We start from the raw sequence: 25,851 nt of genomic DNA, 5'->3' as shown, positions 1-25,851 counted from the left end.
TTCTCCGTAAGTATCCGGATATCACACGACCGGTTTACAAGCACTCGGAAGTGAAACATACCACCACACACCACATCCCGACGCAAGGCCCGCCCGCGGCAGCGCGCCCTCGTCGACTTGCTCCAGATCGTCAGAGAATTGCCCAGGCAGAGTTTGAGCACATGCTTGAACTTGGCATTATCCGACAATCTGATAGCAACTGGTCAAGTCCATTGCACATGGTCCCCAAGAAAACGCCCGGGGATTGGCGACCTTGTGGTGATTATCGCATGCTAAATGCTCGCACTATTCCTGATCGATACCCTATCCCACACTTGCAAGATTTCTCCTCATCACTTGCAGGTAAGACAATTTTTTCAAAAATTGATCTTGTCAGGGCATATCATCAGATTCCAGTCGAGCCTAGCGATATCCACAAGACTGCCGTGACCACTCCATTTGGCCTCTTTGAATTCGTTCGGATGCCATTTGGACTTCGGAATGCAGCGCAGACATTCCAGCGATTGATGGACACCGTCACTCGTGGTCTCCCTTTTGTCTATGTTTATCTAGATGACATACTGGTAGCCAGTTCTTCTATAGATGAACATGAGACACACCTCCGCCAGCTCTTCGATCGCCTACAGGAGTATGGCATCATTGTCAACCCTTCGAAATGTCAGTTTGGCGCATCTTCACTGTCTTTTCTTGGGCATATGGTTGACGACACAGGAATTCGCCCACTTGGCGACAAAGTGAAGATCATTCGTGATTTTCCTCCTCCTACATCGCTCACCAAGCTTAGAGAATTCCTGGGGTTGATCAATTTCTATAGGCGATTCGTTCCACATTGTGCTGAGGTGCTACAACCTCTCACTGATCTGTTGAAAAACAGAACAAAAAAGAACATGCCAATTGATCTTGGAGAGAAAGAACTTCTCGCTTTCAATCACGTTAAAGAGTTATTGGCTGACGCTACTGTTCTTGTTCACCCTCGCACTGATGTTCCACTGTGCCTATTAGTGGATGCCTCTGATGTAGGCATCGGGGGAGCTATCCAACAACAGGTTGATGGGGTTTGGCAACCGCTAGCCTTTTTCTCGAAGAGGTTGCAGCCTGCCGAAACGAAGTACAGCACTTTTGGTCGGGAGTTGCTTGCAGCATATCTTGGTGTTAAGCACTTCCGCCATCTTCTTGAAGGTCGCACATTCACAATCTTCACTGACCACAAGCCCCTCACTCACGCTCTAAAATCTAAACCGGATCGGCACTCGCCACGTGAAATCCGGCAACTTGATTTTATTTCTCAATATACTTCCAACATTCTTCATATTTCAGGCAAGGATAACACTGCAGCTGACGCTCTCTCTCGCCTGTATATAGATCGAGTGGATTCATCATCCATTATTGACTTTGCGGCCATCGCAAAAGACCAAGATGATGAAATTGAAGTACATGACTCGTCTCTCCAACTCAAACAGGTAACACTTCCTGGTTCCCTCACTACTATTCTATGTGATGTCTCAACTGGTACTGCCAGGCCTGTAGTTCCAGCCAAACATAGAAGAGCTATCTTTGATTCCCTTCATGGACTTTCTCATCCAGGAATCAGAGCTACTCAAAAGCTCATTACAGAGCGCTTTGTTTGGCCTAGCATCAACGCTGATGTCAGGAAATGGGCCAAAACATGCCTCGAGTGTCAAAAGTGTAAAGTACATCGGCACACCAAAGCACCACTTGGTACTTTCACTTCACCAGATGCACGCTTCTCCCATGTGCATATTGACCTCGTTGGCCCGCTTCCTTCATCAGAAGGCAACTCTTACCTTCTTACTTGCGTTGATCGCTACACCAGGTGGCCAGAAGCTATCCCTATCCCGGACATCACTGCGGAGACGGTAGCACGCGCATTTGTGGCCAGATGGGTAGCGGTTTTTGGTGCACCTACTACCATCACAACGGACAGAGGTAGGCAATTTGAGTCGGCACTTTTTCTTGCACTCACCAACCTCCTTGGCACTAAACGCATCCGCACAACAGCATACCATCCTGCCGCAAATGGTTTAGTGGAGCGTTTTCACCGCCAACTTAAAGCCTCTCTCAAGGCTCATAACAAGATCCGTTGGACTGAGTCACTCCCTCTAGTCTTGCTGGGTATACGCACAGCAATCAAGGCGGACATTGGATGCTCTGCAGCAGAACTTGTGTTTGGGACTACAGTCACTCTACCTGCACAATTTGTAGCTCCTTCACAAATTGATTCTGCCGATGACCCATCTAACTATGCCCACAGACTAAAGAGAATGATGCGGGAATTACATCCCACTCCTGCTCGCAAACAAACTAAACCCATACAGGTACATCCTGAACTGCATTCCTCATCTCACATCTTTCTAAGAGATGATACAGTTACAAAGCCACTGCAGCCCCCATATCGAGGGCCTTTCCGAGTCATCCGACGTACTGACAAGTATTTTACCATTGATTACAATGGTAAACACGAAAATGTCAGTGTCGACAGACTGAAACCGGCTTTCATCGAGCAGGATGCTACCACTCCTTCATTCCACCATAAAGATCCGCATGTTCAAGTTCATGAACAAGCCCACTCCACTGACTTGACAGTGGATCCTAAAGATAAGCATATTCCTCCTGACATTCGTAGGACTCGTTCTGGTCGCCATGTCAGATTCCCTGCAAAATACGTTCAATATTTCGGAGATGGTTGAACATTTTCTCAACACACTGCTGGTGTTTCCAGTTTTCATACTTTACTTTTTATATAGCCAAGTGCACTTTTACTTTCCCTTGTCGATTTGTTACATTTTTATTCTGTACAAATCTAGGGGGGAGCTACTGTAGTGACTTGACTATATCTTCATACTATTTTCATGTATATATCATACTATTTTCCTGTATATATTTTCATTCATATGTCAACATAATTTTATAAGCCTATATTCTCTGTCTTATTTCCATGTAAATTTCTCTTCTACAGTTTGTGTCAAATGCAGTGCATTTCTACTGCATGCATATTTTCTGCCTAAATCTTACAAACAAACATCTTCCTTTCACTTTTACATAATGGACTTGGAGCAAGGCAACCTGGCATTAATGTACCTGATTTATTGTTCTGGCCTTGCTCCCCACTGCACTCATACTGCATCACTACACAGATGCTCTTTCTTCTCTCTCTCTCTCTCTCTCCCTCACTTTCTCCTTTCAACTTGGTTTTAGTCTCTCTTTTGGGTGTGGTCTTTCATACCCCCTCTTTTTGTGATGCTGGCAAAAACCAACTTGCTACTTTGCCACATCACCACTCTACTCTCTGTCTTCGCTCTGACAACATCTCAACGTCAGCTTGCTTTTGTGGAGCACATGCCCACCAGAGATCCTACAATTTACTCTTCTACAGATTTATTTTGCTTTCCTCTACTTAAATCACATCTCTTGAAGTCTGTTCTCTGCATTTAGTGAGGCCTTGCTACTTCGCGAATTATATACTTCTGCAACTGTGATTTCTACCCTCTATACTTTGCATTTCATATACTTTTGTAAATTGTAAATATATTTGGGACTTGTGCAATACTTGAGCGGCAACTGCCAGTGAGGTGATATCTATCTGCTCTGCCATCCTTCCCATCAGTTAAATCGTAGGCGTATATAAGGTAGGACACAATCTTTCCTTTTTCTATTTAATTAGGAAATTGATAATCCTAATTTCCTAAAAGTACATGGCCTATGGGAAAGTTGTCCTTGCCCCTTGTCATAATTTACTTACCCAGTTGCCAATTTGAAATCTACATAGTATTAGTGATCTCAATTTTAAAGCAGCTATAACTTTCTTATTGCTTGTCAAATTTCTTTCAAACTTTCACCATTCTGTTAAATTTATTTTTCTCCTTCCCAACACAACATTTTATGGCCAAGGCTGGATTCCCCTTTAATAAATATTGAAATGCACTGAACTGTATCAGAGGAGTGGTATGAACTTCATCACACGATTAATATACTTGAAAAAAAAACTTACTCCACCAAAGTCAATCTACAGAAAAGTGAGCAGACAAATGATTATCTTTTTACAATTGTTTTCTTCTTATTCTACTGACACCTCTGTTTCTCTGTCTCTTTCTCTGTATCTCTTTATTTCTTTCTCGCTCTCCCTGTTATTCATTAGGGAATAGGGACGGAAATGAGCTGAGGCAGTGTGGGTATTCATCAGTAAGAGGTTAAAGACAACATAACGATACAATCATTCATGGAAAAGTGGTAATGTGCATTCTATGACATGATAATTAATAATACTGATCATTACACAGAAAATTTATTCAAAGATTAATAGTAAGGGGGAATTATTACCTTCTGACTTTTTGCCATTGCTCCAAGAGCTTTCATGTCGTGCTTGAGGTGCTTTCCTTCATTCTGGCAGACGTAACAGACCGGTACCTTACACATTACACAGTACATGCTTAAGTTCTCTTCCGTATGCTCCTGGCATTTCGCTATCTTCGGTGGAGTCTTCCCACTTTTTACTTTCAGGCTTCCTTTGGCAGGGGTTACTAAGCTGTGCTTGGCCAGAGGTCCACGGGCAGGGTGGCAACTTACACGGCAAGCACTGCAGTAAAATACCTCGCACTGTTCGCAATAAACTGCAGCAACAGCGGCATTTTGTTCACATAGCTGACATTTTATTATCAAATTCTGTGCCTTGCCATATCGTGAAACAATGGACTCCAGAACTCTGTTTCTGGGGAAGCTGTTGACCCCCTTTTCATCCAGGAATATGATCCGATGACATTGTGGGCAGCTGATCCTCATGGTATCTGGATTAGCTGGTGTAAAGCCATTCTTACCGACTCCGCTGGAAGCACGTGAACTGGAGCTCGAACCGCTGGCCTGGCTGGGTGCATATCCACCAGCAAAACTAACCCCGCTGTCACCATCACTGAAAGCGCTCAGGCGGTCGGCTTCGGGGAAGTCAAACGAGAAATCGTACTGTGTGCCGGTTGAGTTCGTCGACTGCTGGGGCTGCTCGCTTGGTGCCGGTAAAACTGCCGTTCCGTTAACTTGTTGAAGCGATAAAACGCATGGAAAACATATATTATGGGTACATGGTAAAATAACTGGATTCGTATAAAATCCTCTACAAGCGAAACATCGTAATTCCTCCTCCATGATCAAAATCCTTCACAGGTATCTCCTCTGCTTCACTCTGTCGATGACTCCGTAACCCGTCTCCACGGCGAATCTGCATCTATTCTCAATTTTGAAACAGCGCGTTACACCTGTACGGTGGTAGGCTGGCCGTGGGGTTTCAGTCACTCGCTTTCAAAGGGGCATAAACAAGGGTAACGGTAAAATCGATGAGATATGGATTGGAGTGTTTCGTGTCTGTAAACATTACTGCGGACAGAGAATCATTTCAAGATTGGCGCTGGTAACTTAAGGTATCGCGTGTAAACAGTTTAAAAATAGTAGAATAAACTGGGGGAGCGATGTTCCAATAATCCATTAATAAAATATTATGAAAAGGCCAACAAATGAAAAATGGGAATTTAAATGTTAATTCAAAAGTTTTTTTTTACCATACCAACAAATGCATTGACCTGCAAAAAGTGAAGGGTGAATTATCGTAGTTTCCGCATTCATCATCATTTGGTCTTGATACATCTCTTTAGGATTTTAGGCCCATATATAGGCCTACCCGGCGAACCCCCCCCCCCCCCCATATAAGGACGATGCGGACTCATGTTCTCCCGGTGCTATTTTTTTGGGGGGGAGGGGGGGGTAAGTGCCCCTTATGTTTAATCCTCGATTCTTCCCTTAAAAAATACAGTGCAGCATCAGTATGCAGAAAAGGGAAAAGATGAAGGGAAGGGGGAGAGTAGGATAAAGAAGAAGAAAAAGGAGGAGGAGGAGAAGAAGAGGAGGAGGAAGAGGGAGGAGAAGAACAAGAAGAAGGAGGAGGAGGAGAAGAAAAAGAAGACAGATATAGTATAGATTATCAGTCTGAACAATATCCCTTCCACTAAAAAGTATTGTTCTGTTAATCTCTAAATCGATCTTTTGGAACTATGTAATGGAGACAAAATGACGAAAAATACATCATACTTTATTGGATTTGAATCATAATAATTTTGTTCTAAACCTTTAGAACTGCAATGCAGTTTAGAGTGTAGATTTGTTAATCCGTCGAATCTTACGGTGCGGCGGGGCCTTTTATGTGCCTGTGTCAATCACTATTTGTATCACTTTTCTAAAATGTTTGTGAGTTACACAAATATTACACCTTTTGGGTTTTTTTCCTGGTGACGAAATTTAATGTGATATATTGATGTCAAATACTAACACCTTGGGCCTAATCCCGGGACTATATAGTGCAGTTTTGGGACTCGGTAACCGTTTTAAAAAAAAACGGCTTCATTGTGGTTATCATCCCATTATAGGTCTCTGAATTCAATTTATTAATTATTATCACAATATTGTTCAAATCCAAGTGCAAAAACCTTGCTTCTGATGCCAATCGCATTAACCATTCATTCTTTTTTCTTTTTATTCGTACATTTTGTAATTTGTTTGGAGGCTCTTTTTTTTGTTTTCAAAAAGCAATATTTTAAGCAATATAAGTGACATCACTTTTAAATAATAAAGACCCGGTATTTGTATTATGGCTTTCATATGGCCTTCTCTTTCCCCTGGTTGCTATTATTTCAAGCTTTCAGCTTACGATAGCTTGCCTCTGCATTTAAACTGACTTATTATTGTTTACATGAATTATGTCTGTATCTACTTAACTATTATACAATTGTCACCTTTGTAACTTGATCATTATGTATGTTTGATTTTATATCATTGTTTCAAATTTGTAATTTTGATTTATGAATAAATGCAGAAATGCCTGCTTGAATTGTAAAAAACCATTTTATTTTCCATATCGTTTATTATTGCAAAGTATGTATTATTTTTCATTGTATTTCATGTGGTCTAATGTTAAACTGCGTTGCTTTTATTGTGTAGGGCCCCATTGTAAATTAGGTTCTTAACTGAAAGGGCTACCTTGATGAAATAAAACATGAATGAACAAATAAATAAATAAAAATGTAGGCCCGTATAGGTCTTCTTTCAGGTGTTCACAAGAAATTTGTAAAAGCAATTTGTAAAAGAGCAAGGAGAGGTAAGGAGCAAGACAAGAGCGGAAAACAAGAAAGAGAGACGGAGAGAGAGAGAGAGAGAGAGAAATAGCAATCCTATGTTGTGCTCGATCGGAGATGGCGTCCTATAAATTTTTCTCCCTGACCGTATTGGCTGCATCAAAACTGGATGTTTCACTCTTATTGTACAGTAGTTATCATGATTATGTTATCAGCAGGGGCGGATCCATGATTTTCTCGAAGGGGGGGGGGCACATTTTCCCGAGGAAAAATTTGACAAGCAAAAAAAAAAGGTTTTCAACAAAAAATCAAAACATTTCGTCCTCGAAAAAATTTGACAAGCAAAAAAAAAGATCTTCACTTTCAAAGGGGGGGGGGGGGGGGCACTGCTGTTTTAACGGTATTTTACATTACAAATTTTAGTTGTGCCTCTCAAAGGGGGGGGGGGGCACAGGCCAGCTTTGCCCCCCCCCCCCTCCCCCTGGATCCGCCAGTGGTGATCAGGAATGATGATTTCGGATACTTTGCTACTAGTGCATGGGTTGACTATATATAGCCTATGCCATCTCGGGTTTGCAGCTAGATCTATTTATCAAGCACGACAGTCTATATCAATGCCAGTTCTTGGGATCCGTACCCCGGTCGGATAATTTTCTTTAGAGATGTGCTTCAGCCATGCATTCGTGTACTCTAAATGAACCTTCCCAGTGCGGAGTCCGGGTGCGGAGTGGGTGGTGGAAGCCCTTGATTACCGACATATATCAGTACCGATTCGACGTCCAACGACCAATACTCATCTCCAACCCAGGGCCAGATCCCGGATTTTAATGACAAGAAGACCCCCCCCCCCCAAAAAAAAAAGTCTTCACTTTCACTTGCACGTGCCTGACAATTTACACTAAAATAGTATAAAAATGATAAATGCGAGTACGAAGCGCTATACCTAAAACGATACATTTTTTGCACTAAATTAAGAATAGGATGAGTATATAATGCGAGCGCGAGCTAAAAAATTGATATTCCTAACCAGACACTGTATTCTAAGCAGTTTTACAGGATGGGTATCTAAACAGTCGTGCGGGCGGAAAGCGCGAGCTAAAACTTTTTCACATTCCGACTTAAGAACTGGATATTCTTAGCACTTTTATACCATGAACAAATTGCTTTCTAACTGAATAATTCATCGGTGTGAGCGCGAAAATTTGTGATATTTCGACCTGATAACTTTACATTCTAAGCACTTCATTCAATCCATATAATACATGCGTATACGAAGTATCTGACTCTTATCCTGTGATTGCATGTGACATTTTCTTTGGTTTTCACTGGTTGGGAAGCCTTGTTACTAATGTAACTGTCGAATTAAGCTAACTTAGTTGGATAAAACGTCTGACTTGTCCGTTAATGAAACGCACCACCCCCCCCCCCTTTCACGTGCACACACACATTGTAGCCGATTTCCGGACAAAAAATATCCATTTCAATTATATTCTATTCATTTATTTACTCTTTCAAACATTTTAAATTTACAATGATAATTCAATATACATATTTACAAAATATAATATTTAAATCATTTTTATAACAAAATAATACCATGAAATCGAAAGGGAAAGAGATAAACTAAAAAGCAGAGCTTGTAGGGTGAAGACCGTTACGTAATTTGTTTCTAATAACCCTTCTCCTCCTCCTCTTCCTCCTCCTCCTCATATTATAGCCACAACCTTTAAACAAGAAGGAGTTAACTTTTAGTCCACTTCATAATGACTGACCCATTACAACACCTACCCTGCGAATATAATTGTTAGAAATACATGTCTTCCACATTTTTTACAAACAGGCGGACAGCACCATAGAAGGGGCGGGGCAGGGGGCGTTCCCCTATTTTTTTTTAAGTAGTGAAAAATTGGGGAGAGTAAAACTAAAAATGGAAGGGAAAGGGAGAGAATGAAAAGTGTAAAAGAATTGCTATGTTTCTTTTGATTCAATTGACAAAAAAAGTCATCTTTATAAGCCGTCTAACACCCCATCCTCCTATCAAAAACATCCAGGCCCCACCCCTGTGTACAGAGCCCCACCCCGCTCTGTACCGTGATGGACTACCTTCGGTGTCGATACCGATTGCTCCATCTCCGTAAATATGAACAGTGAATGGAAATCTTCTTGAATATTGACCAGACTGTTATTCAGTTAGTTTCATTTCAATATCAACTCTTGTTTCATTTTTCTAAGACATCAAGCGATTCATGTTTTTTTATTATTATTTGTTTGTATATATATATATATATATATTATATATATATATTAAAAGTTGCAACGAACTATTGTGTCTTTTATTATGTTTGCGCATGAAATTTAGTTTGATTTGAAACGGAAATTCAGATGATATTCATCGTTCTCGATCAACTGATTGGATTCTTATCAATGAAACATAATACTTACTTTAGTTTGCTGGGTAAACCATTTCTTTTGAAGAAAGTGGCCTGAATTTTCATACCAATGTAAAAGCCCCTTTTTTTAACTTTCAGCAAGTTGATGAGTAAATGTGCTGGTAAAAGTTTCGATCAGGATATTTTAGCTGAAGACTAATTACCCTGACCGACTCGAACTGGAAATGAAATGATCACAAATCAATATATTTTTTTCGACAGCCGTGATTTTTTTTAAGAACTACTGCAAAACGTCTTCCGTTTGAACGAGCAAGTTTGATCTCACTGCAATGGTTTATGGGTAGTACCTGGTTGCTTCAAAAGTAATTTGCTATCTATTGGTTATCTCCACATGTTCCATGAATAACCTAGCTTTTAATCAAATATTGAGCAATACTAGTATGGTAGTTACTATTGTATGAATAATTATGTTACCCGAATAGTAAGTTTTACATGTATGCAACTAGGGACCTTGTAAGAAAACTCTTGTATTGTCCAATCTGCTATGATCAATCATAATTGTAATATCGAGCAGCTATATGAGAATTCTGCAGTAAAATAGTATTCAATAGAAATATTTACAATACTTACCTTCCACTGCACTTTAAAAGATATCAAATCAATTTCCCTGCGGAATTCTAATGTTTAGTTAAAATTCAGATTTGTAATTTGTAGTACAGGTGGGCTTTTAAAGAAAAAGTTCATAATTATCAGAAACGTACATCATTGTTCAAATTTCATACTTTTTCAAATTCAATTTTTTTTAAAGATAATGCACGTAGAGTTGATTCACAGCAGAAAAAATAAAAATAAATTCATGTGTTTTGTAATATACGGGAAAACCAAATACAGAACAGACCGTTGGTCTTTTTTTTGGTAATCATGTTCAATGTTTTCAGACTTTTAATTATTTTTCGAATATTCGTTTTATAACTTGATGAGAATAAAATGTTGAATTAAAGTGAAAAGTGATACCCTCTTTTTACACTTTAAAGAATTGATTATAATTTTACATATTGTTTGTTTGTTAATTTTGCCATTTAGTGTTACTACTGCATGCCTGATGCAAGATGAAAAAACATATAATTTTCATGATTTCAAGGAAGTTTGAAAACATGACTTATCTGAAAATAATATTTATTAGAGTTATCATGCAACATAATTCTGTGAATATGCATCTGTGTCTTGAATAAAATGTAAAATTGAAATAAGCATACTTATATAGCTTTTGATCCAAATGTCATATTACTTCTGATTTAAAAAAAAAATGTATTTTGAAATATGTGAACTGGGGAAATGATTTGATATCTCTTAAAATGCAATGAGTGCCTACATTACCCTCTCGATCTCGTCGACGACCTCATCGATGGTGGGTCGGCAGAGATGGGTATTAAGCCGACAGATGTTCCCGATGGCGGTGAGATCGGCGGTGTTCGTGCGATCTCCCATCAAGGTCAACAGACGGCCGAGCTGGAATACGTCGCTCGAGACAGAGATCGGATGGTCATCGAGGGCGCATTCTGGGGCAATGTGGGTATAGATCTCCTGTAAATATGAAATTTAAACAAGTGTAAATTATATTATGATATTTTTTATTAAAACCATTTGATTATCGTTTGACTTACTAACATCCAAATTAGGGAGAAAACATTGAATTAGATCAATGAAAAGATTATCAATAAAACACCATAAATATTTTTATCGACAAGTTTTGAATGCAACATGTTAAACTACCTTCCTTCGGTACTTCTCTTTATCCTCGGTGGAAAAGCAGAAGGAGTAAGGTTCGGTTCGGGAACAAGCCAGCCCAAAGTCAACGATAACCGCTTGCCATCGTCCAGATGTAGTCTTTCGAAGCAAGCAGTTGTCTTCCTTGAGGTCGTTCATCAAGAAGCCTTTCTCGTGAATCATCCCAAGTGACTTGGCAATGTCGAGAGCCAGACTGAACCTAAAAGAAAAGACCGGAGGAAAAAGAAAAGACAGGTGATGGAACGTGAAAAAATCCAAATAAACATTTATACATTAAAAGCCTTATGCTGAAGAGTTATAATAAATCATCAACTTACCATTCTTGTTGACTCAGTACTAACTCTCTCATGCCACGGCTGAGTGTCCAGGTCTCTCCCGTAGTCGTGTCCCCGATGAAATCCATCGCAAGGCCAATCGTTCCTGTGCTGATCTCCAAGCATCCAAGGAAAGTCGGGAAGCACTCCTCTCTACCAAGAACGTCGAGGATGAAAGCTTCGGACTGGATGACCTTGACCTATCGAAATGCGAATCAATGCAAAAAAAAGTTCTTTCAGTATTCTACGATTTCATTGTCTGGCCTTTTACTGTCTAATACAAAGCTCTAACCGTTTTAACGTTTTTTTTTAATAAGAGAGAACCAACCTTCGTAGTCATCTCCTCAAAATCGTTGGGGAGCTCGAAGGTCTTCAATGCGATGGGATGATCGGTCACACGATGACGGAAGAGATGGACTGTTCCGTTTACTCCGCTGCCCAGGAAGACGTCCCCACCTCCTGGTAGGAAGGACTTCAGATCGCCCATTGCCTGGACGAAGGAAGATGCCGGGACAATGGGAGGAGCAGTTGAACCGCTGGAAGGAGATGTGGCAACACCAACAGCTGAGCTCACTGATGTAGTTCTGCAAAAAATGGTATAATAATGATAATCATATTAGTTTTACTTCTTTAATGAAAGTCTTTTTTTATCTATTTAATTTCGCAATAAATAAGAAAACAAATTAAATGAATAATAAAGGTTTTCAAGTTGCCGCGTCACAAGTGGAACGTGGCATGTTCCGCGAGTGTTTTATGATGTTTTTGTTTTTCACCCTTTTAACGTTTTGTTTTAATTGCAGATCTATTATTTATTCACTGATACATGATTTATGTTGTTTTTTGGTTCGATTTTTACAAAAAAAAATCGATTTATAGCATAATGCTTACGCAAGGGGTAGTGGCATGGTGTCAATGGGGGCTGTATCTGGTGTAGGTGGGTTGTATGGTGCTGTGTCTGGTGTAGGTAGGTTGTAAGGTGCTGTATCTGGTGTAGGTGGGTTGAAAGGTGCTGTGTCTGGTGTAGATGGGTTGTATGGTGCTGTGTCTGGTGTAGATGGGTTGTATGGTGCTGTGTCTGGGGTAGAGGTGGGTGCTACTCCATGGTCTAATGGTGCTGAAGACAGTGACTGGGGGTTGTCTCCAGAATACCTAGGTTACAACAAATTTTACTTTAATTGTTTAAGTAACCTCTATTAATCGAAAATATGTTGTATCCGTCTGCCAGCTATCAAAATAATACAACTATTATTAATGATCTTTTTATTTTGCTGTGGGCTTATTTCCTTTTTTTATGTATACACATGTTTTCCTTTGTTTGATTATAAATTTTGAATACAATAAAAATATTTTATTCCTTCCTATTTCATTTGCCTTATCCACATCAGTTTGCTGGGGTAAAAAGGGTGAAAGAATATTTTTATGCCTTACAACCGCCAGAAAGTAAATAAATGAATAATCTTTTTTTCAATAATTTGTATTTCTTTCAATTTATTTGACATTTACCAAGAGCCTCTGGTAGCTGCTCCATCGGCAGGAGAAGAGCTCTCAACTGGCTCCCAAGTCATATCCTTGGAAACAGAAGAAAAAAAATCAATCAAAACTTCACATTGGATAGATTCTAACTTTTACATTGTTTGATAAAATAGAAAATTTGGGATATTGTTCTTCCTTAAACATTATACCATTAAACAGTATGGTTCGTGTACATCAAATCATAAATGAAATTATTTCCAAAAAGCACGAGTCCACAAGAACTTTGCATCCCTTCTGGTTAAATCATCGGGAAAAAAAAAGAAAGTATTTACTTGAAGATTCTTTAAAGCAGCATCTCTCTGCTTTCTGGCCTCTGCCAGTTCCATCTTCAAGATCTGGACTTCGCTCTCTGAGTCCAGGAACCGATCTTGGAAAGCCTTGGCCTTCTTCTCTGCCTGTAGCCTCCTTCCCTCTGATTCTGTCACCAGAGAGTTGATCTTAGCGAGGAGGTCTGCGCTGTCTCCATCAGGCCCAACACCAAGCTGGGAAGCCAGGCTCTGTGATTTGAACAAATGAATAAAATTTTGTTATTTTTCACGTGGCTAAAATAAAGCAAGAACTCTATCACTTCCAATATATTTCTTTCACCTTTTTATTTCATTTCATAGAGGTCTATATTGGAAAAAATCAATCAATACTGAATTCTCCACTTTTATTTGTAAAATATATACCACTAGACCTTTCATGTTCAAAATATGTTATCATTATTTCTTTTGAAGGATTTCCCCCTAAAATTGAAAAGCACAAGTGAAAACTACATGGTAGATTGTAAATAGACGTACAACAATCTTTTCCTGAAGTTGCTGTTTCTCCAGGGATTGTTGCAAGCACTGCAGAAGCAGCTTGCCCGACATGTTGCCAGCTGATGTGTTGGGAGAGATGGCGGATGGGGAGAAAGTTGGATCCTGGTGAGACCGACACAGCTCCTATTTAAAATTGATCATTGTTTTTTTTTTAAAGATACTACATTGATGACATTTAATAGCCTATCTGAAAACATTGATCGTGCATGCATGGGTTTAATCTAATTAAGTGGCTGTATGCCAAAAATGCATAAGAAGCTGTGTCCTGAATCTGCACCGCATTGCACGCCTGAGAAGTAGTTAAATTATTTTATTTGTCTATCTATCTTTTTTTTTCATTCATAATCTTATTTGTTCAATTGCTTGTTTATTTTTCATTCATTTAACTATTCATTTATTTATTCTTTATTATTTAATCATTTATCTATTTTTATTAATTCATTTACTTTTATTGATCAATTCATTTATTCATTAACTGTTATTTACTTATCTATTCATTCATTTATCTATCACTTTGCTAATTGCAAATGTTCTATTACTAATTTTGCGAATCAATAATTATGATGTCGTTGATAAGATTGTATATCATTATTGCTCAATCATAATGTAATGCCATATCTGAGATAAGACAACATATAGATAGGTCTGGTACTTATTTCTTCATTTTATGTTAGTTTCATTCTTATTTTATTTCATTTACATATTTTTATTTCATATAATTCGCTTACATCCATGGAATTAACCATCGGTGATCTGATGGCCGGAGAAGCTGACCCAGTACGGGGAACTGGTCTCAGGACCCAGGGGGTAGGGGGACGGACAAGTCGATTGCAATACATCGCCAAAATATGTTTCCGTGATCAAACTAAAAGAAACTTTGTTCTAATATGAAAGAAATTGGAAAGAGAGTAGAATTGAAAAGGAAAAAGAGAAATAGAAATTCAAACGTGTGTTTCAGTCACGTGACCGGTAGAATGCATGGCGTGCGTAGATCTAGATGTCCCAAACTTTAGAAAGATAATTCTTTTTATTGATTTTTCAAAATAAATCTAATCTACAAAGTTGTGTGAATTCAATTTGTGTGACAATACTTAACAATATTATGAAATTTATCGTTTTCGTATTCTTGAATTCCGCATGCCGATCTAAAGATCTAGCAAAGATATGCGGTAAAGATATAGCAAAGATATGCGGTAAAGATATAGCAAAGATATGCGGTATAGATCTAATTCTATCTGCCCAGGAGTTATATTCAAAATCAAATGAAAGTAAAATTAATATTGATCTAGATTTTAGATCAATCTCAATTTGAATTTTATATGAACATATATCGCTCTTCATTCTATATTCCTAGGCCCTACCGTGGTCTACAGACTTTACAAACTGATCGATTATGCACGACGATCATCGAAAACATGAAATTTGACATGTCACATTTTTGTTCACTAAGTTTTGAATATTCATCATTTTTTCTCCAAACTTGCTCAAGTTATCAAGAAATATCTAACGATATGATACTGACCTGACAATTAGCAAAAATGACTTGAAAAGTGCAAGCAAAAGTAGTGAAAACTGTCAAAAATTTGGCAGTGGGTTCTCGAGAGAGCAAATTTGCAAAGAGAATGGGGTTTGTTTACAAACACTTGTTACCAGGCAGGGCGCGTGAGGGGTGCAGCTGTTACCAGGGCGTGGTCACATTTGCGCTGCGCCGTTATTCAACACTGGCATGCTATTGGCGCATTTCCATAAGCGTTCTTTACGCAGTCGGCTGGCTTTGTACTTTTCAAGATATATATTATTACGTCATTTTTCAAGGATGGCGTAATAATATAAATGACCTTAAGCATGTTACTTTACGATTCAACTCAAACTTCATAACACAGGCGCGGATCCAGGAGGGGGCCGAGCCGGCCCCACCCCCCCTATTTTTTGACAACCTACAGAAAAAAGTGTACTCTTTACCTTGATAGAAACTACGAAAAACAGAAAGAAAGGTAAGAAAGGTATTTTACCCATGATGCGTAATTTACAGCCTCGTAACGACCGGCCCGACCCCGAAAGGATACCCAAAAAAAGGTGAGGGGAAGAATTGGAAAATAGACTTTGTATAAAAATTTTCGCTCGCGCTCGCTTTGCCCGTGTAATGAATCCCATTCAAGAGGGTTAAATGACACTAATATATAACCAATATATATATACACAATATATCCAGTTTTGATATCAATTTGCACACAATTTTTGAACTCGCACATCAAGCTTTCATTATTTTGTTTGATTTACACAAATTGTTAATGTGTATCAAAATGTTCAGCTCGGGCTGCGCGCTCGCATTTTTTGATTTGTGAGAAACCTATGCTCTTTGGACAAACCAAAGTTTGTCAAAATGCTCCTTTATCATGTCAGTATATCAAAAAATTAAGCTCATGCTTCGTGCTCGCATTTAATTGTTTGAGACACACAGCTTGTTTATTTAAATAAAAACGCGCTTAGACTGTTCATTTTTTTCAGGTCGGAATATCAGAAATTTTGAACTCACGCTTCGCACTCTCATTATTTAATTGGTGATACTTGTATCCTCTTCATTAATCACTAAAAACAGTCCTAATTGAGTCACTTTTCACGTTGCTATATGATAAAATTTCGGCTCGGGCTTCGCGCTCGCATTGTTAAGTCGGATACTTATCTTTGTTCATGATTATAAAAACTGCTCTGAATCTTCAGTTCTAAGGACATAAAATGTCAAAGATTTTTAGCTCGCGCTTCGCGCTCGCATTATATATTAAGACCACATGAGATACATTATATTGTTTATAGCAATAAATACTACAAATATACTTAAAACTTCAGTCTTTAGTTAAGACTACCCCTGAAAAACCAACAAAAAAAAAAGCCAGATTGTAGCGGCCAAGCAAAAAATGTTGATCAAAATATTTTTCGGCCCCCCCTATTGGCGAAAGCTGGATCCGCCCCTGTTTTAAACATGGGGACTGTCTGGCTGGTCTGGCTACATGAAAATGATATGGCAGAATCTTAAAGTGTGATTTACATAATTATGAAAAGGATTAAAAAAAATTGAGGAAAATATATCAAAGATTAAGGAATTATTATAATTTCAAGTTTTGGATTTGTGACGTCATAAACAAGCAGCTGCCCCATATCTAAAAACATAAAATGCATCTTAAATGGTTCATGATGACTTATTTTTGTATTCTTTTTAGGAGCGGGTGTAAAATGGTTTCTCTATTGACAATTTGACATGATTGACATTCCGAATGTACAGTAAAATCCGTTTTCAATTTTCGTTGATTTTTTTACTATGCGATATGTAGGAAAGCTGCTCGCATAAAACGTCACAAATCACATGATCAAATTTCTGATAACTTTTTAATTCTTCGATGGATTTTTATCAAACCTTCGGCAGTATTTTTAATGATTTTTTTCTGCTATCCCCCCCTAAAAAATTGTCAGGATGGACTGAAACGTTACCCTGATGTGAGAAAGCCCCTTCCAATTTTTATTCAACCAAAGAGAAAATACCTTCCATCGTCGTGATTGTAATGTAGTTTGAACTTATTCTGCTAAAGTGCATTCTTTTATAGGGCCTACTATACTAGACTGGTTTGTTAAATTCCTTCTACTTGATGCTTGCATTAATATACTGAATGTTCCGTGCACACTTCGGCCTACTGTATACTCAAAGCCTACTGTAGCTTTTGGACCAACTTCTGACAGGTATTATCTTACATTTATAATCATTTGATTTGTTCATTATTCAATTTCATCGGCATGATCGGCAAGAAAATAGAATTTATTCTACGCCATTCCATTTCACTGTATCCTTTAACCCCCCCCCCCCCCTCTAAAAAGTCATGCACATCCAAACTAATATTCCAGGAAAATCTGATTTTATGTCCACACAAAAAAATCATCTGCGTAGGTGTCACACTCTTTTGTAAAGAGTTCATATTTTCTCTGGAGTTTCTGTGGGGGTAACTCTCTATAGGAACTCAGCATATAGCAGCTTTCCGTCGTATCAACGCCAAGCTGGCATATAACCAATTGCATATGAAACCTTTTACATTCAGATTATTCAGAATCATAGTGGCTGACCGTTAGAGACGACATAAATTACTCTCGGGTCTAAATTTGTTTGGTTTAAGTGGAGATAATGACAGAGATGCGATTTGAACTCACGACCTTACAATCATGACTCCATTGCTCTAACCACAAGACCACACGACCCAGAGTTAAAGAATAAATAAAATGAAATGATTATAATGGGGAATGATTGAGACCGCTTAAGTCTACAATTTTCAGACAATTAACTGTTATGAAACAAATTCAGTGGCGTATAATAGCGAGGGGGGGGCAGGCGGATGGGGCAAGCTGCCCCCCCCCCTGGCAAATTTCACCGGGAAAATAAAATACGGGGAAAAGGGAGGGGGAAGAAAGGGAAGAGGGAAGAAAATGGGAAAAGGAAAGGGAAAAATCAAAAGAAAACGAAGAAATTTTTATTTTTTAAATGGAAAGGGAAGGAAAGCGGAAAAGGGAACGAATGAAGAACATTTTGAGAAAGAACAATTCATTACAAAATAGGCATATTTAAAGCCATAGCATGATGGGAAATAATTTTAAAGATGACAAAATGGCAAACAATAGCGGGAAATGAAGGTAGAATGGAATTAGTTAAAAGCTAAATTGGAAAACAAAAAGAAGAACAAGAAAAAACCCACTTAAAGGGGTGGTCCAGGCTGAAAATATTTATATCTTAATACACAAAGTAGACTTTACTGAGCAAAACGCCGAAAATTTCATCAAAATCGGATAACAAAGTTATTGAAGTTTAAAGTTTAGCAATATTTTGTGAAAACAGTCGTCATGAATATTCATTAGGCGAGCTGATGATGTCACATCTCCACTTTCCGTTTTCTTATGTTATTACATAAAATCATAATTTTTCATTATTTCATACTTGTGTGAATAATATGTCTCCCTTATAATGAAATAAGTTGCAGCAATAAATATCTAATGCACCTAATCAGTTGTCAATCCAATTTTTCTAGTTCTTGGAGGAAAAAAATTTGAATAGAACTAATTTCATATAATAAAATACAAAAGAACAAGTGGAGACGTGACATCATCAGCCCACCTCATGAATATACATGAGGACTGTTTTTACAAAATATTACTAAACTTTAAAATTCAATAACTTTGCTATTTGTTGTCCGATTTTGACGAAATTTTCGGCACTTGGCTCAGTGAGTTCTACTCTATTTATTAAGCTATAAATACTTTTAGCCTGGACCACCCCTTTAATAACACGCCGGACCAGGCTGCCGAGGATTGAAAATAAAGAGTGTTTAGAAAGATGGGCTGCATGCATGCAACATTGCGCTATAATTAAGCTTGCCAAATTTTATGCAGTAGGGGCTCTTCATCTACATAGGCCTAACATTCAAATGGCTCTATAATGCCCTCCTGTAGGGACCCTCATACATTAAGCTTTTTGTTCAATCACTGGCGTAAAGGCGTAGGGGGGGGGGGGCTTGGTGCCACACCAAAGGGGGAAATAAAATAAATTATAGGAGACAAAGTAATGAAACAAATGGAAACAATGAAATGTGTTATTTGCTGAATATAATGAAAAAAATCTATCACATAATTAGAATTTAATTTCAATAGGCAATTACGCTTTTTCCAACTCGCTTTGCTCGCTAGCAACTTTTTGCAAATTTTCCATATCGCTATGTATTTTCCTCTCAAAATATTTTGTTCACTGGGTTAAATAAATGTGTTGTGTAAAAGCTTTATCCTGCATATACCTGCGATTTGATTAAAATAGCGGCAATTTGCGAGGATTAAATGGCTTTGATATAAAAAAAATTCGGGGGCTCCGCCAAGGACCCCAACCGCATAGCACTGTCGTATATGAGTATGGAAGGGTTGGGCCATGGCCCCCAAAAGTTCTGCAACCAAGGAAAAAAAGGAGGAAAGAAAAGTAAAGGAAAAGTGTGGGCCTATATGATATTATCTACCGAAATAATGTCAAAAAATATCTCAAAGTTAGATTCTCATCATAGATGATAAGGTGATTTTTTTTCTCGCTCGCTTCGCTCACTCGTGATTTATATTAAGCAGGTTTTTTTTATCATATGCACCATATTGCGCGCCTCATTTTTTTTTTTTACTCTTCACGCTACTGCCGCAAAAAATCCTGTTCACAGTGGTGCGTACAGACCACATAAAAATAGGAATGGAAAGAGAGAAGATTGAAATATATTCTCTGGATGTCATGTCAAAATCTATCACAAAGTGAATTTTTGTATAAAAGATGTCCAAATTTTTGCTCGCTCGCTACATTTAAAAAAAAGATAAATCCTGCCTGATACGCAATTATCTGGCCCTCTCAAAATTGTCGCCTCATTACACTATTACGCCTATTTATACCATGACCCAGTATTCTATATGACTGGGAAATTTTTGGCTCTTGCCCCCCCCCCCCCGGCTGCCGACCCTGTTACGTCACTACGTCTGCCCCCCCCCCTTAGCATGGGCGGACAGCCCAGGGGGACAGGGGGGACGTGTCCCCCCTACTCAAAATAGTAGGGGGGACACAATATCAAATGTCACCCCTACTATTTGTGGTCTTTTATGATAGTAAAAAATACATCATCCACAATCGAAATAAAAGATGTATGTTAGGACGAGATGACCTTAATTTGTTTATGATAACCTTTTTTTTTGCTTGTTAAATGTAATTTCATCGAAATTACCTTTAATTTGGGGTGATAACCTTTTTTTTTGCTTGTCTTTGCGGCAGTAGCGTGGAGAGAACCAAAAAAAGAAAAAAAGAGGGGCACAGTATGGCACATGTGCTAAAAAGCTGCTTAATATAAGTCCCGAGCGAGCGCAGCGAGCGAGAAAAAAATCATCTTTTCATGAGATATGAGATATCTTTTGACATTATATTCAGTAAATTAAATCATACCCTTCATTTTTCCTTTGCTTTTTTTCTTTCCTCCTTTTTTTTTCTACTCTTGGTTGTAGAATTTTTTAGGCCATGGCCCAACCCTTCAATTCTCATATACGGCAGTCCAATGCGGTTGGGGCCTTGGTATCAAAGCCATTTAAACCTCTCGGATTGCCGCTATTGTTAATCAAATCGCAGGTATATACAGAATATAGCTTTTGCACCCTTTTACACAACACATGCGTAATGAACCAAATATTTTGAGGTGGCAAAACAAAGCAATGTGGGAAAATTTGTAACAAGTCACCAGCGAGCAAAGCGAGCTGCAAAAAAGGTGTCTATTATATGTGATAGATTTTTCCATTATATTCACTGAGCAAATAACAAATTTCATTGTTTCCATTAATTTCATTATACGTTAATTTGTCTCCTATAATTATTAATTTCTCTTGGGTGTGGAACCAAGACCTCCTGTGCCTATTTGCCATCGATAGTAAAGCTTAATCTAGGAAAGGTCCCTACAGGGGGGGGGGGCGTTATAGAGCCATTCGGAATGTTCTAGAAGAAGATCCCCTACTGCGTGCATGGGTTTGGGGCAAATCCTCGGTAGCTTACCATCAAATTTAGCAAGCTTATTGCACAATGTTTTATACTGTCCATCTTTCTTCCCGCTCTTTAATTTCAATCTTCGGCAGCCTGGTCGTGTTATTTTTTCTTGCATTTCTTTGTTTTCCAATTTAGCTTTTGACTAATTGCATTCTATTTAGCTTTTGATTAATTACATTCTACATTCATTTCCCGCTATTGTATGCCACTTTTTCATCTTTTGATTTATTTCCCATCATTTGTATTACATAGGCCTATTTCGGAATGATTTGTTCTTTCTCAAATGGTATTCTTTAATTCATTCCTTTTCGAATCCGCTTATATATAATTCCTTCCCTTTTCATTAAAAAAAAAGAAAAATTCTTCGTTCTCTTTTCACTTGTCCATTTCAGTGTCCTTTTCCTTTCCTTTGATCCCCTTTCCCTTTCTTTCTCCCTCCCTTTTCTCTTTTTCCCGTTTTTTCCCCCCAAATCCGCCAGGGGGCAGCTTAATTGCCCCCCCCCTGCTCCCCCGCCTGTTACGCCACTAACATGTAAATCAATTTGTATACAATTTCATGATATAAAACATCATTCAGTGAACAAAGATTTTGTTTAATTTAACGGATGAATAATATATGTTTGCAGGTAATTTATTCAAAATGCGTTTCACATGGCGCATCGTAAATAAATGGGCGACACGAAAGACGGTTCTTGCAAGGACCCTTTCACACATTCGTGCCAGATTTCTGTGACATCGACATCGACTGCATGCTAGCTGTGTGCATATGACCATTGGAAAAGGGCTGCTGTCACGTTGGAAGACCGTGCAAAATGCGATAATATGTTAGTTTAGGAGAATCACCAGGAGGTTTTGATGAAGTATACCATAATAAAGGTGAATGGGCATACTCGTGATATAGGCCCCGCTCGAGAAAAAATTGTAATCGATCATACCTCAATATCTAGGTTGCTAACTTCAGCTCACTATATATACTCGTGATATAGGCCCCGCTGCTGTGTTGAATGGCTCAGAATGTCCGTTCGCGGGGCCTGTTTCACGAGTATAGTACTATAACCGTTATATAGGCCCCGCACTACGGCACTCCAGTCACTCCAACACAAGAGCGGGGCCTATATCACGAGTATATATTAAGCTTGCATTCTAAGATAGTCGCGAAACAGGCCCCGTCCAATGCGCTTGTCCCAGCATTCGCACGTGTGTGGGGCTCGGATGACGGCTATATTAGTATACTCGTTATCGAGGCCCCTTACACTGTTATATCATGGAAAATAACGTGGTCGTGGGGCTTGTTTCCCCGCGGCCGGTGAGAATTATGATGGGCGGCACTGTAGGGTGCCGGGGAGCTGGGGGGGGGGGCAACAATTTATTTTCCAAATAAACAAGGAGAGCGGACATTAGTTTACTTCTTCAGAAAATTTGTCGATTTAGTCATGTATTAATATAGTTATCAACTTGTGCATTTATTTTCCAATCGATTGTATTTATTAATTAATGTATTTATGTTTTTTTCTTTTGTGATATATAGAGTCAGAAGTATCATTTGTTTTAAATTAGTTTTATGTGCGGAAGTTCATTTATTTCAATCTATTGTAATTGATTAGCTAAATATGTTGATTGATAAATGTATATATATATTTATTCATTAATCATTTGATTTATTTGTTTTCATTTTTTTTCTTTTATGATGTAGAGAGTTAGAGGTATTCGTTTTTGATTATTTTTATGTGTGAAATTTCATTTAATTCATTTTTAACTGATTAATTATTGTATTTATATTTATCTATTACTCATTTGATTTATTTGTTTTCATTTTTTTTTCTTTTGTGATATGGAGAGTCAGAGGCATCATTCGTCTTTAATTCTTTTTATATGTGGAAGTTCATTATCATTCCCCTTGTTTTTGGAAAATAAATTGGAGCCCCCCCCCCAGCATTTCATTATAATTATTTTTTGTGGGGAGGGAGGTGTCATCAATAATCAAATTATATAGTTCTTGTATTTCCTCCGAATCTTTCACTTGACGTAATGCTGCGAAAGAATCCATTTATTCATTCATGTATCATATATCTAATCACCTGGATGTAAGTAGACAATATATATATATATATATATATATATACAAATATATACATAAATATATATATTCAAAATTCAATATCGTAGCATTCATCTGGCTTCCCGTGTGTATTATCAATTTATTATATTTTTTCCATTCCTTTCATAAATGCCCCCCCCCCCGCTTCTTCATCCATTCAGAAAAGAAAACGAATAGGCATATTCATTCGGGAAAGATTTAATAATTTTCTTTTGGTCAATTTCATTATTGCTTGAGGATACAGCTTTATCTACACTATATAATCAACTTAATCTGAGACTAATCCCCCCCCCGCCCCAACAATTGGGGATAGGCCTTACGTATAAAGTAGGTCCTACTTTCAAAGTACAATTTCTGTTATTTATCTTTTGTCTTTTAAAAAGCTTACAATATCGTTCGTTGATATGCCAGTATGCCAGTATGATATGAAAGTATTTATAGCTTTATAAATAGAGTAGAATTAACTGAGCATAATAATGCCGAAAATTTCATCAAAATCAGATAACAAATAAAGTTATTGAATTTCAAAGTTTAGCAATATTTTGTGAAAACAGCAGCCATGAATATTCATTAGGTGGGCTGATGATGTCACATCGCCACTTGTTCTTTTGTATTTTATGATGTGAAATTAGGTTCATTCAATTTTTTCCCTCCAAGAACTAGAAAATTGGAATGACAATTGATTTAGTGCATTAGATATTCATAGCTGCAACTTATTTCATTATAAGGGAGACATATTATTCACACAAGTATGAAATAATTTTTAAAAATATGATTTTATGTAGTAACATAAGAAAACGGAAAGTGGGGATGTGACATCATCAACCCACCTAGTGAATATTCATGACGACTGTTTTCGTAAAATATTGCTAAACTTTAAAATTCAATAACTTTATTATTTGTTATCCGATTTTGATGAAATTTTCGGCATTTTGCTCAGTGAATTCTACTCTATGTATTGAGATATAAATATTTTCAGCCCGGACCATCCCTTTAATACTGATTAAGCCACTTGAAGATTGTTTGTAACTGTATTTGATTGTATGGTTTTAATGATAATGGATTCTGATTGTTTGCTGGAAATAACGGCATTCCGCATCAACAAATAAAAAAAATTGATCGATCGTCATTTCATTAATAATTCACTAACCAAATATTGCATTTTTTTCTTCGCCTACACGGTACATGTATTCATTTATTTACTAATTCATATATACCCTCGCCACCCGATTTCCCGTTTTTAATAATTTCTGTGATTTTTCATTTTTAGGAGTTTAATGTGTCTCCAAGATCCGAGATTTCGTGGCGGGGCGGGGGGGGGCCGCAAATTTGAGAAAAAAGTTGGTGATGCATAGGTCTGTCTGCATGATTGAATGCGTCGTACACAGGTACGGGTCCAGTATTTTTAAAGGGGCGGGGATACAGGCTGGTTGGACACATTGCCATTCATGAAATCCATGGTCGGCCACTCAAAGAGGAAGAGGTACAATTTTTTTTTTTTTTTGGGGGGGGGTGATATGGTAGTTTATGTACATTTTACTTTAATTTTTACCTACAAGGTAGGCCTACCATACGGCCGAAATAAACGAGAACGCTAACTGCGAACATTTTGTGTATAATTATAATCCATGTATTAAGAGCTATGACTAGAGCACACTAAGCTCTCTTTAACCCTAAACAACAAACATTTATTTAATATTTAATTACTAAACTAAAAATGGGAAAAGGACTTTACAGTGACGCATTAACATGATTAACAGGATATGAAAGGGGCGCGAGCTGATTTTTTTTCACACTTGAAAATAGGATGCGAATGCTATCGAAGTTCGAGTTGAATTTTGTTGATATATATCGACACGAAAAGAGTATGTTTTTAAGCACTGCTGACAAGTAGGAGTGAGAGGGGGGGGGGGCATCTTGTTCAACACTTAACTTTCCTTGTAGAATTTGATCCATTACAAAATAAAATAGTGTATTTTGAATGATTTTCGTATTGGCGTTTTCCTTGAACCGTTGTGTTCTTTGAATAGATGGGAGCATAAAATTATAGGTCTATAATTATTTTTTTATTTGGGAGCAATATTTTTTTAAACCAAAATCCCCATCATCTTGGAGTATAATATTTTTTTTCTTTTTTTGCCACTTAATAAAAAAAAACCCACAGCACCCCCTACTTAAAAATCGTTCCCAGTGCCCTGCTTAATCGTTTATCGAACATT

The 25,851-nt window shown here is 37.9% G+C and overlaps 2 protein-coding genes across 2 annotated transcripts in view; one reads left to right on the top strand and one right to left on the bottom strand.

Annotated features, from left to right (window-relative positions):
• Positions 1–4,162: 4,162 nt before the first annotated feature.
• Positions 4,163–5,290, bottom strand: LOC121417944 (E3 ubiquitin-protein ligase TRIM9-like). The gene has a single exon (XM_041611656.1). The coding sequence runs from the start codon at positions 5,152–5,154 to the stop codon at positions 4,315–4,317; it is 840 nt and encodes a 279-aa protein (XP_041467590.1). The 5' UTR covers positions 5,155–5,290; the 3' UTR covers positions 4,163–4,314.
• A 16,973-nt stretch (positions 5,291–22,263) lies between these two features.
• LOC121418228 (DDB1- and CUL4-associated factor 4-like) overlaps positions 22,264–25,851 on the top strand; it is a 28,772-nt gene continuing 25,184 nt past the window's right edge. Inside the window, exon 1 of the mRNA XM_041611968.1 lies at positions 22,264–22,410. The gene's annotated coding sequence lies outside the window, so the exon portion shown is untranslated. The remainder of the gene's footprint in view (positions 22,411–25,851) is intronic.

Source organism: Lytechinus variegatus, chromosome 7, assembly GCF_018143015.1.
Source record: "Lytechinus variegatus isolate NC3 chromosome 7, Lvar_3.0, whole genome shotgun sequence".
Classification (NCBI taxonomy): domain Eukaryota; kingdom Metazoa; phylum Echinodermata; class Echinoidea; order Temnopleuroida; family Toxopneustidae; genus Lytechinus; species Lytechinus variegatus.
The sequence above is the reverse complement of the archived record's forward strand: the minus strand, read 5'-3'. Positions and strand labels throughout refer to the sequence as shown.

What these genes read in the sequence shown, in the direction of transcription:
- LOC121417944 (XM_041611656.1), bottom strand. Translation starts at nt 5,154, where the DNA reads ATGGAGGAGGAATTACGATGTTTCGCTTGTAGAGGATTTTATACGAAT.